The sequence below is a fragment of the Neofelis nebulosa genome, chromosome 1 (genome assembly GCF_028018385.1).
Source record: "Neofelis nebulosa isolate mNeoNeb1 chromosome 1, mNeoNeb1.pri, whole genome shotgun sequence".
Taxonomy (NCBI): Eukaryota; Metazoa; Chordata; class Mammalia; order Carnivora; family Felidae; genus Neofelis; species Neofelis nebulosa.
The window spans coordinates 37,894,000-37,911,845 of record NC_080782.1 but is presented as its reverse complement, the minus strand read 5'-3'; the positions used below and the strand labels follow the sequence as shown (position 1 = coordinate 37,911,845).

The 17,846-nt window shown below is 38.0% G+C and overlaps 1 protein-coding gene across 2 annotated transcripts in view; it reads right to left on the bottom strand.

The window, feature by feature from the left end:
* Positions 1-7,199: 7,199 nt before the first annotated feature.
* The window catches only part of PARP8 (poly(ADP-ribose) polymerase family member 8), a 180,226-nt gene continuing 169,579 nt past the window's right edge, over positions 7,200-17,846 (bottom strand). For both annotated transcript variants that reach the window (XM_058719380.1, XM_058719388.1), the window contains exon 27: positions 7,200-11,849. In XM_058719380.1, coding sequence (XP_058575363.1) covers positions 11,747-11,849 — 103 coding nt within the window. In that variant the 3' untranslated portion in view covers positions 7,200-11,746. The remainder of the gene's footprint in view (positions 11,850-17,846) is intronic.

Sequence of the window (17,846 nt, the reverse complement as noted above, 5' to 3'; positions counted from 1 at the left end):
TCTGGAGGAGCTTCCAGTCCAGTGGCAGAAATGAGGCAAGGCTGTTGCTCTTAACTATAGCAGAATATGACAAGAAATGTTCAAACTAATGGCTGTAACGTTATTTAGAAGAAAAAAGATTCATTGCATCTGGAGACAGGCTTCAGAGAAGAGGTAGGATTTCCTTTGAGATTTTTTTTAAAGTTTGCTTATTTACTTTGAAAGAGGAGGGGCAGAGAGAATTCCAAGCACTGACGGTGCAGAGTCCAACTGGGGGCTCGAACCCACGAACCATGAGATGATGACCTGAGCCTAAACCAAGAGTTGGATGCTTAACCAACTGAGCCACCCAGGTACCCCTCCTTTGAGATTTTTAGAGATTAAAACCAACTGATGGTATGGTTGTAACGGGTAGAATGATTTGAGTCACAGGGAAATGGGGGTGAGGAAAGACATAGAATTAACAAAGTCCAAGGTGTGTTGGACTCAGGGATTAATGGGGATCCTGGTTTGACTGGAAATAAAAGTCATCTGAAGTGATACATATGTCCAGGTGGAAAACTGTTCTGTTTCTTCAGAGCTTGGATGCTGTGTTAGAATGTGTGGTCCATGCAGTAACGAGAAACTACAACATCCAGACAGGGCAGGGCAAGGGCAGGACAGGACCTTGACAAGGAGGTCTATGAGTCAATGAGAGGTTTCCTTCCATGTCCCCACCTGTCACATCGTGCAGCATCCTGAATTGTAACTGCCCCAATCTGTACTCTCTTAGTGATTGTGGACTCTTAAGGCAGGAACCACCTCTTGAAGATAAAAACAAGCATCTGGAGAACATGTGTCACAGAAACTGGAGTCCACACTGGGCTAAAAAGTACACATTTTGAATAGATAAAGTATTAGAACTGACGAATATTGTTGCATTCCAGGGGAGCAGAGATATTTTGCATGGAGATTTGACAGTTCTTGGAGACTGAGTGGATGTAGTGGGCAAGGGAAATTGTTTTCAACGTGGTCACTTCGGGAATGGAGATGCCTTGGACAGAAATAAGGTAGTCAGTGAGCCATTGGCACTGCTATCTCGATGGGAAAATGGGAAAATGTGCTGGTGCACCGTTCCAAACCCTCATTCTTAGAATTATGCAAGGTGAACTAGCATTCTTGATCTCTGGAAACAGATGTCACTCACACAATAGTAGAAAACAAAAATCACTGTTTATGAAATTTACTATCTGCTTACATACTTTTTAAAAACTTGTTTACTAAAAAGCAAATCATGCATGTGTCTGATGATTTTTGAATGTCTATATGTAGCTTGATATCTTGCCTCATGAGCAACGTGTGACCAGTCCCTTTCACCCTCTACAAATTAAGGAAACTCCCATAAGGAGAATGGAAAGTGGTGGATCAATATTGTTCATTGTTATATTACGTAGCTAAATGGTAACACTGTGCTGTTCCTTCTCCCAAATCATCCCGGTTAGGTAGCAGAAGTGGCAAAGGTCTGATAGAAATGGGGAGGGACTGCGGTCACCTTCCGTCCAAAGTGATGGGCCTCACTCTTTGTCACTTTCTTCAATAATGCTAGCAGAAATTTTAAAATGCTATTTAATTACAAGGCTTTATAAAATTAAACACTGAATGTTTACTAGATTAAAGTTAGGAAATTAACCTAACATTAGCAAAGAGGGACTAATGGTGGTGGTAGGTAGAGTATGATGTTCAGGAATGCAGTTTTTTTTTACACAAAAAGCACCAGAAACAGTGTTAACTATGTCAGTGCTCCAAGAAAACAATAAAGCATTGCAGGAATTTGGAGCAGGGAGACATCATTTATGGCTGGGTGATCCAGAAAGTATTCATGTACTTGAGGGTACATGAGTTTGGCCTTGAATTATGGATAGATTTGCAATAGGCATATACTCAGGGGAAAAGATTCCAAATAATAATAAATTGCAGAAAGCTACACTGCTTTACGGCTGCTGGAGCTCAGCACTAGAATATTGATTATGCTATAAGCCTACAACTATTAAGAAATACGTATCCCAGAAGTTAACCCAGAAACACATAAAGAATAGAAATGTTCCCAATTACACAGCTGCAAAAATTTAGTTAGATGTCACAAAGTAGTAAGTATAATAAAATTCAGGTTCGTTACAATTTATACCATGTTAGAAGCAAGCAATTCCTTTAGAAGGAACCTTATTTCACCATTGCCTTATAATTATAGATGTACTTAATTCCATCACTGATTTATTTTTATTGGTAATGAGGATTAGTACTTTAGCTTAAAGTATCTCTCTTCCATGTATGTCAAGTAGTTAATGACCTGTAAATGAACTCTTAAATATGCTAAAGAAGCTCATTATTTAAGGTAATTATTTAGCAAAGCAATGATCCTTTGATTAGGCAAATTACTGACATTAAATTATAAATCTGCAAGTATCCGGTCTTCTGTTTCATTCTGGGGCCTCTAAATGACCTTCCAATCCAGGTATTGCTTGGTCCAAGGGTCTTGTTAAGGGTGACAAGAGAGAGTAGATGTTAGCAACATCCAGGAGTTTCTAGATTTTCTTTAGCTGATGGAGTTGGAGCTGGCGCCCATGATGACGATGATAACGATTATGGTGATGGTGATGTGGCTTGTTAGATTCCTCCTGCTGAGTAGCTGTTTAGACTTATGAATATATTATGTGCCAACTATAAGACATATTCTAAAGATTTTTGGCTTTAAGGTCACTGTATTTGAAGACGATCTTCATCAGATAGACATTTGCAAGTTAGTTTTTATGTACATACTAAGGCACCGAAAATAATCTGTGCCTGGTAGCAAAGAAGAGGGGTGACTAGGGGGAAGAAAGAAGCAGGCAGTCAATAAACTTTTTCATTGTGTGCTAAGTGAGATAGATGAGCTCTGGTCAGATACTCGGAGATTTAGAAGAATCATCTGGTCCAGTCTGGGAGTAAGAGGGAAGGTGTTGAAAGAAGTGAGAAGAGATTAAAGCTAAGAGGGTAAAAATTGGAAATGGGGAGTGGGGCGGTCTTGGGCAAAAAGAAAGCATGTGAGAGGAAGTGAGTAGAAATGGGCTGTTCTCTGGACTGCGTATAATTCAGTGTGGCTCCAGTGCTGAGTATAAACATCGCAGGGGTGGTGGTGAAAAATGAGGCTGGAGAGGGAATAAAGAGAAGGGGCCAGAAGTTTTATTTTGAGAGATATGTTAGGAGACGTTGAAAGATTTTAAGTAAAAGGCTTACAAAATCAAGTGTGCATTTTAGAAAGTCACTTTAGGGGCACTTTGGGTGGCTCAGTCGGTTGAGCATCAGACTTCGGCTCAGGTCATGATCTCGCAGTTCGTGAGATCGAGCCCCGCGTCGGGCTCTGTGCTGACGGCTCAGAGCCTGGAGCCTGCTTCGGATTCTGTCTCCCTCTCTCTCTGCCCCTAACCCGTTTGCATTTTGTCTCTGTCTCTCTCAAAAATAAATAAACATTAAAAAAATTAGAAAGATCACTTTAACTAGAGCCTTTGGAAAGGGGCTGAAGCCAGTTGTGATATTAAAAGTATCTAGTAGCCTATTTAGCAGGGATCTAAGGGCAGGAAGGTCTGATGTTTCCCGAGTTAACCCTTTAGTTGCTTTCTCCAGAGATGTGCCACTGGAGTCAGTGTCTATTTACTAACATACAGAGGTATTCAGTATCCTAGCAATCATAAGGCTGTACTCATATGTGCTGGCTGGATATCTGTTCTGGGTAGAAGGCACCAGATTCAGTGAAGGAGAGCCACTGGAAGTTACTGATATAACCCACGTAAAAGTGAACAAAGGAAGTCACAGGAGAGATCAAGATACTTGAACGCACTCAAGACACTTACAAAGAGAAATTAAATGGCTTGGCTATTAATTGGTGGGGATTGAGTGAAAGGGAGGGTAACAGGAAACGACTTGTCTCCCGGCTTGAGTAAACAGGTGGATGGGGTGGCCATTCATTGGTTCATTGAGAGAAGTCTGAAAGGAGAGGAGAATGGCGGGGGGGTGGGGACACCAGTGAGTTATCTCTGGAACACTGAGGAAGAGATGTTTGTTTACCATCATTTGATCCTACCAATTTGAAGCCCGGGAGAGAGACAGGATCAAGAGCTGCAGCTTAGGAATCATCATTGCAGGTGGGAGTTGGAGCCATTCACGGTGGACAGTGTCTTCCAAGCGGAGCATGTAGAGGAAGGTACCATCATCTTGGGCAGTGAATCTTAAGTATTTCCTAGGATATAGTGCTTTGTACACACACACACACACACACACACACACACACGCAATTTGACAACATGCACACAATTCAATGGATCCAGGAAATGACATATCATACCAAACCAGATATGGGACTTATTAACCTACTGCAACTACTTACAAACCTCAGTATTTATAGGTTTCATAGGTGAAGGGTGAAGGGTGAAGTGCATTCACAAACATGCTCCCCTGTGGATCAGAACATCCTCCCCCCCCCACACACACACCCTTCTTCACATGCAGGATATGTGTTTACAGACTTGATGTAGAGAGACGCTCTTGAGTTACCTCTTCTCTCTTTCCCCAATACTAAAAGGAGTAGGAGAATCTTGGTATCTCCAATAAAAAATTCAGAGGAAAATGATTCTCAAGTTATATTAAGGTATGCTAACATGGAAACTGAACCTCTTGTTTACCAATTTACTGTTTTTTCCTAAGTCTTATGTCTTGTCTACCCATTCTTTCTCTCAGTTCCTCCTCTCAGGCCCTTGTACCTGTGAGAATTACTAAAACCAATTTAAAGCTTCTTGCTTTCTGCCTCTCTCAGAGATCCTTCCGAACATGGCTGCCAGCATACTTCCAAAACCCCGTCTCCATGATGTCACTCACCCAGAGCTGACAATGATTTTTCCATTTGCAATTACATCAAGTGCAGACTTCTTTCCCTCCAGGCTCTCCAGAATAAGATCACACCTAGCCGATGAATGGTTTTAATGATTCCCTGGTAGAGTTCTTTAAGGCAATCAGAACTAAATCTTCATTGACTCACCCCCCCTGGTCTACTGAAATTCTTACACTTGTTTTCTGTTTTGCGGATCTGGGATCTCAGAAATAATAAACAAGGTTTATTAGAAAGAAAGAGCACGGAGAGGAAGACTCAGAAACTCTGATCCTAGGTTTGGAGCCTAGTGACCCATTTGATAGGCTATTTAATTTCTTATCTATAAGAGTTAAAGAAATCTGCTAACACATTTCATAGTTACTCTGAAGGGTAAACGAGACAATCTACGTGAACGTGCTTTCTAAATTATAAAGTGCTAAAGCAAATCCTATGTAATCAAAATTTCTCTTATCTGAAATTCAAGAATACATGATTTTTAAACTATGTATGTTTGATAGCTTTGAAATCTTCAGTGTTCTTAGATACAAGTTAGCAGTCACTACTATCTGAAATAATTAAAAAGAGAGACCTGGAGGTTGGGAACAGAAATAGAGGCCAAATAAATACTCAACAATCCTCAGGGACCCTCAACGTTGACTTTCCAAAAGAGCAGGCTTAAAGGGACTTTAAGTTAACCTAGGATGTAGAAATACACTCTTGCCAACTATATTCCTGTGACGAGGAATGCAGGTATGTGTCAGAGGGAATGGAAGCTCCAGAAGTCAGTAAGACTGAGAAGTCACAAGGAGATTATCAAAAATGTGAAGAATCGAAAGCTAAAAATTAAAAAAATTAAGTGCTTTCTAATACATGTATTAATTACAACAAAGAAGAAACAGACATGCAAGTAAATTATTATAACTTTGTTGCAAAAGGATTACAAAGAGTATCCGGTGAATAAGTAAACAAATTAGTAACACACTACTCGTTAACACTAATGAAAGGATTCAAAATGTCACTTGCATTGCAGTTTTTAATTGAATGGATTCAAGTTATTTGGGAGTTTTTGTAGGTTCACTCAAGACCCTTGCATCTGTAAGCCAACTTCTCATCACGTGCCAGTGTTCCTCTCCTTTTTGTTTTGAAAGCCTTGGCTTCGGGTTGGGGAAGGCCAATGGGATACTGAGGGGCCAGCTAACACCATGGGTCTCCCATGGTGGTTCCCCCGTAGCTATGATGTGGTTCATCTGTTCTTCTAAGCGGTGTTTGCATTTTGGTCTTTTCCATTCAATAGTGTTGTTTTTATGTGATTCGTGAATTATTTCCAAACATGTTTTTGCTTTTCACAAACAGACTGAAGGCTCCTTAAGGCCAACACAAATTCTAACGCTATTTCTTGTAAGAATATTGTGACTGTGGGGGTGCCTGGGTGGCTCAGTCAGTTGAGTGTCTGACTTCGGCTCAGGTCATGATCTCATGGTCCATGAGTTCAAGCCCCGCGGTCGGGCTCTGTGCTGACAGCTTGGAGCATGAAGCCTCGTTCAGATTCTGTGTCTCCCTCTCTCTCTACCCCTCCCCCCCTCACGCTGTCTCTGTCCCTCAAAAATAAATAAACGTTAAAAAAAATATATATATATATGAGAATATATATATATATATATATATATATATATGAGAATATATATATATATATATATATATGAGAATATCGTGACTGTCAATATGCATCACAGACTCTTAAGTATTTCTAGAGTAACTGACATAAACAGAAGTTTGCTATCTATGGTTTCTCAGCTATAAATGTAACAGGAGTAAAAAAAATTACTTTATCTCTTATGAGAATATAAACTTAGTTCCTCATATTTACTATTAATGTGTTTAGAAAACCAAATTTGTTTATGGACTAAGGTCTTACTCAGTTAATGAGATGTATGTTACAAAAAGTAGTGGTTTAAAAATCATTTTCCAATTACTAATCAAGTCAGGTTAGAAAATTCAAGATAGTTCACATAAAGTGCTCCTTTTGACAGTATGCTGAGGTGTTTACAAAGCATATATACAAAACGTATAAAACTCTTTTGTTTCAATCCTCTGTTTCTTGACAGAATTTGAAATTAACATGACCAATTAAATCTATCACGACTATCTGGGGCAATGCTGACAAGATGGGTTTTTTCTTTTATTCCCTCCTATTTTGGAAGTACTTTACAAGTGAAAAGGGCAACATCATTTTTAGAGTTTGTGGAGAACTTCAAATATCTAGTCCCCAGAAGCAAGATTCATCGTGAGGAGTAGCTAAGGTCTCACCGAGTTTTCAAAATAGTGCCCACATATACCGTACTTGTTGAACAAATTCAGATTTATTGAAAGTAAACATTTACATTGGCTACAATGTTAGAACTATTACAAAGCTGGATAAAAGAGGCTTAAGTAGCAATAGAAAGCAAGTGCAATAAAAAGTGAATAGAGAAAATATTTGGCCTTAGTGATCTCTTGGCAGTATTTACATTATGTACATATTGTTAAATATTTATAATAACTCTAAGGCACCAAAGGCTAAATAGCAGGTTGCAATACTATTTTGTGCACAGAAGTCAAGAAATTTATTGTAAAGAAGGCTGGATAGTTAAAGAAACATAGGCATATCTTAATGTTTACATAAAGGAGTGGCTGCATTTTTAAAAATCTCAAATGATACATTAAATATTGGGCAGATTGAAGAAAATATTTTTAGAACATTAAATTATGTTGACTATGTAAATAAGCACTATTTTTTTACTGACTTGCTGGTAAATGTGTAATGTAATCTATTCTTCAACACAGCTTTTTCACACTCATGGATATGTTTTGTCTAAAAACTACTTGAAATTCTTTCAACCTACAAAAACTTATCCTAATATATCATAGTGTATACAAAATCTCCAGGAAAAATTGACTGGACAATAACATACATCAAATTTATACTTAATCTGACAAAAATTTAGCAGGCATTCAATGCCAAAATAATTGAATATTCAGTCTGCCACTCTGGCAAAGCAGTTGAGTATTTTAATCCTTTAACTGTAAGTGGGCAATTGTTTGTGGCTTAGGTGAATGGACATAAAATTGGCCCGTGGAGAAAACCAATCTTAAAGGGGACTACTTATATTCAGATTTTGCAACTTGAAACCCCTTCACATAACTCACTGGGTGTTAGTTAGCTATGTCGCTCATCACCAGTGACTGAAATATCCGTATTACTGCACTGTCAAGAGGTCACTGACAATATCTATGTCCAGCACAGTCTTGACTGTTGAATTACTTGATAACTTCCATTTGCAAAATTTTATGTGTTCCTTATACGGGAAACCCAGTTTACCTTAACAAACGGTCTGTCAATTGTCTTGAGGTAGTGTTAGAATGAAGAATTCAGCGGAACAATCGAATAACATCCTAGTATTTTTTAAATGTGCTTCAAGTGCTACTATGAAATCCACATATTTAAATGGTAGACAGTCCAAGGTTGAGTGGCCCTTCGTGACATATTAAATTACTATCTGATGAAAGGCATCCAGACATTTACAAAGATGATGATTTTTCCTTAAAACTTTCTTCGACACCATGCCCTCTGGCAAGTTATTAGTGCTAGAATTCTTTCAATGATACTAAAAATTGATATTGCGTATTAAAAGTTTCCCTTCTTTTCGCAAAGTGGAGAATAACTGAGAGATCTCTTTTTTAAACTCTTAAATTTTTCGATGAAAAATATTCAGAACATTAGCAATGGTTTTTGGGTTGGTTTCTTACACCACATTAATGATACTAAGTTTGAGGAGGTGGCACTCATTTAAATTTTAAATTTAAAAACCACCTTCAAATCCAACATTTGACTGAGATTTGCTGAAGAGAAAATAAAAATAAAAATCATTTCAACATAATGCAATCTAAGGCACCCAAGGTACCTTACCATAATGTATTCTATAGCACTAGGTTTTAAGTATATTACTACTTTTTTCTCTTCTCAAATGTTCACTCATTTTCTTTTTTTTTTTCCAATACAGTGGACAATGAAAAGGACAAATCACTCATAGTGAAATGTTTACAAAAATCAGTAATGTAGGAAAAAGCAGAACTAATGAATTAAGGTTCTTCTTTCCCTACTTCAAGAATGAAAATAAATGATTACCTTTGCTCAGTGGGTTAATGCTAAGTAGTAATGACTACACAATTAATACAACTGTTACAAAGCATCAGTGAACAGACTTCAAATATTATATAAATACAATACAATATCACGTTTGGAATCATCAAATATGTCAATGGGTAATATCTTAATGGGGTGACTGAATCAAGGCATGATAATGTTTAAACTTCTAAATCTTACAGACCTACTTGGAAGCATGATTCATTTATTGATGAATATTAATGAATATTATTAATTAATACTGAAATTGGATTATTTAAAAATGAAGGTAAGTATCAGTATACTATAGTAACCCCAATATCAAAAACGTTCAATTAAAAGATTGGCTCTCATACTTCGAATATTTGCTTACAGAGATTCTGACACTTAATTTTTCAAAACAAACTTAAAATCTGTCATTTTGCACTGCAATAGCATTCAGTTAGTTACTATTTGGAGACATCTTATTATCATAACAGATGTCCATTGTCTGTAATAGTTAGTGGGCATTAAAACTATCAACTGCTTCCCCTGCTCTAAGAGGTGAATCTACTTTTATTGTTTTCTTTTCATTTTTTAAAAAATTTACATCCAAGTTATATTCTTAAACTGGTGGTAGAGGTTTGCATTCTTCCAGTTTTTCCTCCCTAAAATACTCTCCCCTGAGTCCTCCAAGCCACCCATTCCAGTTCAGATTCTGATACTACACTCCTCGTAGATCACTCAACTGTTAAGTAAAACCTTAATGGATTAGGTCCGCGGTTCGAAAACTATGCTTGGTGGGGAGCGCTACAGGGCGTTTTTGGAGTTGCCTCAGTGCTGCCAGTGGCCACACAGGCGGGGTTCCAAGACCTCAACTTCCAAATCCTGCCATTACGTCTTCACAACTATATTATATATAGAACGTGCCACAAAATTAATTGGAAAATAGTAATTTTGACGCTTAAAAATGTTTTTAAAACGCAGTCAAAGGGATTTGGGAGACTTGGGGAGTCTTGGCAGAAAGAAGCAAGTCGTCCACTTGTCCCATGGAAAGTCTTCAAATATCTGGTCACAGAGTACTAAGTGACATGCTAGATCTATGCCCTACTATGCCTCAGTCTGGCTTTGAGTTTGGAGGCCCAAGTCGGAATGGATCAATGTTTTAAGTGGATCCCATCACAATGATTAATATCTCAACCGCTTCAAGTCTATTTTTGCAGAAATAAGTGGCATTATCAATTATTTACAATATAAGGAAACAAACAATAGGTAAATACTTAAGTAGCAACCCTTAGCGATGCGTGTGACCTTTTTGCTCACCTTGTATGCCAAAGGAAATAAACACAGAAGTTATAACATTATACTTGCAAATGACTATACATTTTTACTTTTTTTTCCTTTCTAAATAAATTAGAATCAGATATGAGCCTTGATTCAGGGTCTGAATAGAGTGGCAGACTTGTTAATTAAACTGCTCTCATGAATGGCCTTTTTCCAAAGATATCACGTAGGAAATAAAACACTGTCAATTAAAACTTATAATGAGCAAGAATAACTTCAGGACCCAAAGAAATAGAAATGATTTTGATGAGCACATGACTCTTGAAAGGAAAATGCTGAGAGCTGGTGCTATTATTCTCTATAAATCTATTTGTGTTCTTTTAATATAAAAGAAACTTCAAAGTTTGTCTTCTTTCTCAATACGAAAAAACATAAGCAGAGGTATTAGATGAAAAAATATAAAAATGCTGGTGTGGTATAAATAAATTGTAAAAATGTTCCATTGTAGTAAATAAAAAATATATACTGTTTGTTTAAATTCTGAGGCCCTTCTTTTAAACATATAATCATTTGAATATAGATTTAGTCCACCTGGGGCACCTGTGTTCCCCAAATTATAATTGTTAGAGAACGTTATAAAAGTTGAATCTTAACTGAAGGAAAAATTATTTAAACAAATAGAAAAATTGTTTGTAAATATTTTCAGTGAATGAATGGTGATAAATTTGACTCATATCTTGGTTTATGTCCAGATTTCCTGCTTACTGAATATTATTTTCTTTTCATTAAATGGGAATGGAATCATGGAGCCATGCCATCACTGTTGTCAATACACATATATGTGTATACACACACATATATGCACCATCACACACATTTTGATGCATGAATCTATAGATATGTACATTACATACTCTTGGGCAAAGCACTGCATCTAAGACCTAATTGTTTTTGTTTAAGAAAAAAGTAACAGGAGAATAGGAAATATCCCCTCCCCAAACATTTGAATGTTCATAACACTAATTAAATAGCACATCGGAATGTGCAAACATACTTATTGCAAAGTATTGTATAGATTTAGACGTCATTATAAAATGTTCTCAGTTCTATTTTGGTAACCTAAAATGTCGGTATATAATACCAAATTTCCAATTAAAGAGTTTAATATAAAAATATCAGCACAAAACTGTTTTTTCAATCTGTTTATTGTGTGAGCAACCCAAACTTAAGTTTAAGTGCTGTTGTAATTTTATTACTAGATTCCATAACCCTACAATTGATAAATTGTATACCATTTTAGGTATGTTTAATGAGATACTTAGAAATACTAAGAAAAAAATCAGTATTCAAAGGGTTACTTTTGTTTATAATAACAATAAATTATTTTATCATCTTCTTCAGTTCAAAATCCAGCTTTGAACCCGAGGAAGGCTTTCAAATCACGTTAATTAAATGGTGGTCCTTTACCCAGTAGCGGTTTGATTACCAATTACTCGAAGGATCTCTTTGTGAATGCCTCCTTCTTGCGTGTTAATATTTGCATCTCCGACTTGGCCATCCTCATAGCTGAAATGCAAAAAAGAAACATAAGACATTTAAAAAGACGAAACATTCAAAAATCACTTAAGCCACCTTAGAAATGCTATTTGGCACCCCAAGTACAACTGAAGGGAATCAATAGCAAAGGAGTCATTTCTCTGCTGGATTTAATAATGTGTCTGCATTACTAAACACATGATTATGCTCAATCGGGCCCCGATTTCCCCTTCCTTCCTTTCTTAATTTCAACTTTTTCACCCCCACATAAAGCACGGCTTGTGATGCTGGAAGCACCCGTGTCCCTGGCCTTGCAAACATTTTCCCACAGTGGCTGTTATACGAAGCCTACCGTGGAGGAAACACCAGCTTCGGCTTTGCGTTCTTTAGCTTCTAAACTTCCCAGCCCCACTCCAGCCTCAATCATTTATTTGTTTTCTCATCTGCGACACTCTTAGAAATGACTTCACTCTCTGCCGCTGCTCTTTTGCCATGCCTGCCCTCTCATCATCACTCTGTTGTGATCAGTGCTGCATTTTCTCTCTTATCTCTGGCTGCTCTACGTAGTCGGACTATACAAGACGTTCTTACTTAATGCTGGTACTTCACATTAGAACGCAAGTGCGCCAAGTGTAGCTAAGCTGTAGAAGTGAAAATAGAACATTAAAGGACAGCAGTTGCAAAGTCCTTTAAAAAGAAATAATTGCGTTTTAGATGATTCTTCATTTCCTCAAATAAACTTACTTGGGCAATAAGAATTTTCCAAGAATGAATTTTTAAACTTCCATGATAACGGTCAGAAGTAGAATAGGTGATGAATTAATTTTATTTCATAAAAATGACTTCAAGACAGAAGCTTTAGAGAAGTGGTAATTACTTCAAAATAGATAACCAGGGCTGTAAGCAGTCTCAAAGATTTATGCGCACCACTGTCTTTTCCTAACCACATAAAAATTCTCCTGAAATAGCACAATACAGGGAAATGAAATGGAGGGCATACAGCAATGAGAACCCAGGTCCTTACATAACCCACTGCTTAAACACCTAGTGATAACTGTATTTATATCGAATGTAGACTCCTAAGAACTGACCCACGGTTGCCTATCAACTTGTTTAATTCTTTCCGTATAAATATGCGCGCGCGCACACACACACACACACACACACACACACTCATAGTGAAACACCACCGCAAAGAAAAGAAAGGGGTATGTGGTATACAGCCCAGTTATAATTATTTCGTCAGGAGATCAAACTGTAAGTGTTCTGTTAATTAAGTGGAAAATGTTCAAGTGAAATGCTTTAAGTACTGTCCAAATCAAATTTGGTGCGTTGTGGCAAACTATGTAAAAGATATATTTTACAGGGCAAGTAAAATACATTTTACTGGCTTCTACACAAATCCCGGCTACCCACAGGACTAAGGGTAAATTAAGCCATCCGTAATACTGAGCCAAGGCTGGAGAGGCAAACTGGCTGGCAGGCTCATTCTGAGGGAGATAATAGTGTTTACCAAGTCAATCCAGCTAGTTCCTCCAGGATCCGGATTTTAGAAAGCAAAGACACTGCCAAAAGGACAGTGGGAAGACACAAAGAAAACCATAGTACCAGTTACACATACAGTCCACATGTAGCTCTTCTCATTTTCCCAATATGCATTTATGTTTATTCTGGCTCTATGGCATCTATAGTAGGGTCTAGACACCTAATGTGTCCTCTGTACACAGGACACAAAGTTGAATAGGGTATTCTTGGCTTAACTGAGACCCAGTCTACCTACTACCATCTGTATTCCTTCCAACTTAATGCTGACCTTTGAGATTTGTCTGTAATACCTTCTAACTTCTCATGTCTTCAAGCCACTGCAGTCATTCGTCTGATCCTACCACTCTACTGAGCGTACTGACAATGGTTGCCCACGGCCTCCTAGGTGAGGAATTCACAAGACTTTACCTGCTATGTGTGCAGTATGTGATACAGTGGACTGCTCTTTTTCCTAAAGTGATACTATCTCTTCACTTCCTCGTTGGCCCTGTGACTATTATTATTTAAAAAGATTTTTTTTCAATGTTTATTTATTTTTTGAGAGAGACAGAGACAGAATGCGAGTGGGTTAGGGGCAGAGAGAGAGGGAGACACAGAATCCGAAGCAGGCTCCAGGCTCTGAGCCATCAGCACAGAGCCCGATGCAGGGCTCGAACCCATGAGCTGTGAGATCATGACCTGAGCCGAAGTCGGACATTCAACCAACTGAGCCACCCAGGCGCCCCGGCCCTGTGATTATTAATTCTCAATTTCCTTCACCGCATCCTCTTCCGTGGCCTCCCATTTCAATGCTGATTTTATCCACAATTCACTCTCAGTGTTTTCTCTTCTCATGATCTGCAAAATCTCAATTATTTCAATCCCTCCCACTGCTTTAATTGTCACCCACATGCTGATTCCTAAACTATATCTCTAATCCTTACACCTTTCCCTAACTGTAATTTTCCCACAGAAATCACAAATAGAGTGTATTCAAAACTGAACTTAACTTTTTTTACCCTGAAACTGCTTTTTTTTTACCCTAACAAAATCTCAATTTGGAGTACCATTGTCTACCCACTCTCCCAACAAGGTAACTTCAGTCCTTCTTGGTTCTTCCATGTGCCTGATTCCAGTAAGTCACCAAGTTATCTTGCTTCTGTTTTCTTAATTATTCCCGGTTGCATCTTCTCTCCATTTGATGCCATTACCTTCATTTAGGCCTTCATTATCATTCATCTAAATAAGGGATTTTCAAGTTTCAGGTTATGTACAATTAGCGGGTTCCGAAATTAACTTAGATTGTCCAGGCTAGCATTTGTCAATGAGATTATGGTAGAATAAGATACAGAACACTGAATGCACCACACAAAGGACACATTGTTTCTTCCCAAGTCACGATGTCAAACACATTTTCTTCTGTGGTGAGAAACACTGACCTAGATGATTATAATAACATTATAGCTGATCTCTCTGTCTCCACACTTACCCCATCATCTCTCCCCTAAGACTATTTTCTGCTCTGCTACAGTGATACTAATGGCCTCCACTTTACTTGCAGGACAAAATCCAATGAGACTGGCATGGCACACCAGGTCCTGCAGGACTCAAACCAAAACTTTGTCTCCAGTCATGTCCCACTCCCCCGACACCCTATGTCCAAATGGAAGGGTCTGCTACCCCCAATACTATGTGTTCATCAACACTTTAAAAGCATATGTAGTTAGTGGAAAGGAGACGAGACTCACATTCTTTAAATAAATGCTAATAATTTAAGACACAAAGAGCACAGGGTGAGGGGAGAGCAAGAGTGAGGGACTGAGATTGAAAGTATTAAGAAAAATGCATGTTTTCCCACTGTCTGTGAATCCCACAAGAAAGCATAACAGCTGTGGGTTGGAAGGATAAAACTGGCCCAGGCATCCAGGTGTCTTAAACTATGAAGCATATATAATAATAAAGGAAAGACAAACTACCATTTGATTGGGTCAACTGGCAGAATTCATATCTACATAATACTAGTAGCATTTGGGCACTTATTACAATATGGCATACAGAATACTTTGCAACTATTTATTAGTATTACAGACAAACACTCAGTTGTTAACAGTGAAGTTCATTTATGCCCAGAAAGCAACAAATTAAATAAAAAAAAAAAAGAAAAAAGAAATGGAGCAAGAATAATATCATAGGGAAATGATATACTTGACTAGGGTTTTCTGAAGAAGGAAAAATGAAACCATCTAAAAGAAGTCTAAAATTACTTATGTTCCCAGGAGTATAAGAAGATTACTAAAATTTTAATAAAAAATAAACCAATCTGCCTAAAAAGCTATGAGAAGGAAAATAAGACAACAGATGGAATTTAGCTGTCTGGAACTCTCTGGGTATGTTACAAAATTTCGTGGATAAAAACTTTTGAATGTATTGACATGTTCTATTCTCAAACTGATGTAGCAGTTTTGCGACAGTTTTAAAGAATGGCACACGTAAATTTGTTTCCAGGCTCCCTGCATCTGGAATACAGAAATAATAGCACTATTTTTCATTAGCAATAAAAAGAAGAAATTCACTGTGAATCGAATGATATCCAGCACTTCCCCAAAGTTCCTAAAGATATCTGATGCTGTAACAGCATTGTCTATGTCACAACTCACGTACAATTTCTTCATTACGTTGGAACATGCAGTCTTTTGTCATTGCTTTCATTTGCTATGTGTTGTTTCTTGTGAACAGAATTTGCACTTTACGAGGGGAGATAATAAAGTTATGCAAATAACTGTAAGGCAGGCATCAAGGACAAGCAAATTTTATGATGAGCAAGAACGAGTAAAGGGGCACTTGGGTGGTTCAGTCGGTTAAGCATTCGACTTCCGCTCATGTCATGATCTAGCAGTCTGTGGGTTCAAGCTCTGCGTCAGGCTCTGGGCTGACAGCTCGGAGCCTGGAGCCTGCTTCTGATTCTGTGTCTCCCTCTGTCTCTGCCCCTCCCTTGCTCACACTGTGTCTCTCTCTCAAAAATAAATAAATATTTAAAAAAAAAAAAAAAGAGTGAGTAAAACTTAAAGACAGAAATCATGTCTGACTGGGATGTCAAGAAGACCCCTTGGAAAAGACCATGTAGTTAGGCTTGGAAGATTAGAGAAGGCTAAGCTGGGGAGAAGGCCCATCATTTGGACTGACGGAACAAAGGCACAGTAGTGGGAAAAATAATTCCAAGCTGCTCTCAAGAAACACCTTGGATAATAATCTTATTCAATCAGTGTTTTGTATGGAGAATTGAGGGAAAGTAAAATGGTATCTATGTTGCAGAATACCATGTTTTTGTTTGTTAAAAACTACCAGTCTGTATGAACAAGGTATAATCAACACTCTGCTTTAGGAATATTAATGTGATATAAATAGTATGACCTTAAAATTTTATATGCATAGAAATGGAGACTATACACCAAAAGATTAGCTGTATTTAACTCCAAGTGGGGATATTACAGGTGATTTTCTTCTCTTTGCTTGCCTTTGATTTCAGTTTCTATACAATGAAGAGGTATCACTAGTCTAATCATCTTAATGTTTAATAAATCTGGCATTGTACAAGATAGATTAGGGGTAATGAGAAGCATGGAGAATAACTAGTAATCTTTTGGTGGACTCTGGGGCAGAGAATGATATATCCATGGAAACAAAGGTACTGAAAGGAGAAAACGGTAAAGGTATACGGGGAGCTGATAACTATAGTGCACAAGGAGAAAGAAATTAAGAACAAGAGCTCAGATTTCAAGTCTCTTTGATGTAAAATGACTGCAGAGATTGAGAAAGCCGAGAACTTGATTAGGGGATTTAGCAATAATGGGGTCCACTTTGTACACACTGATTTTAAGGTATGAGCAGACTTCTCGAGGGGAAATACCTAGCGAGCAGTTAAATGTGGGCATTTCATTCATTCCTTCTTTTCTGCTAAGCACTGTGCTGGGCACACAAAGACAAATGAGCCATACAGTCCACAACCTCAAGAAGTATACAGAATAATGGAGAAGACCGTGCATAAGGAAGAATAACCCAATGACAAAAACATGCCCACGGCATCACACAGTAACACTAAGGAACGGTACAAAGGAGTCTAGGAAAGTTCTAGGAAGAACGGAAGGCATATGTTGAAATTTAAAGGATGCGTAGGAATTAGATAAATTACTTTGAGGGTAGAGAGGAAGAGAGAATCCAAGCTCAATGGAGAAAGGAAAGAAGAAAAGCATGAAGGTGTGGGAATTGTAGTGCACAGTTCAGGTTGTGACGCATAACATCTGGAGGAGAGAAATTGTGGGCAATGAGATCTGGGGAGCATGAGGCTGGGGACTGGATCTCCTTGACTTTCTAAGGCGGTGGCGCTGAAGGAGGAACAAAGGGCTGGGGAGTTGTGTGGTTCCCTTTGTAAAAGGACACGGGATTTAGTCTTATAAGAAGCAAGCAGCTCCGAAAGAATCTTAAGCAGGAGAGTGATGTGGCAGT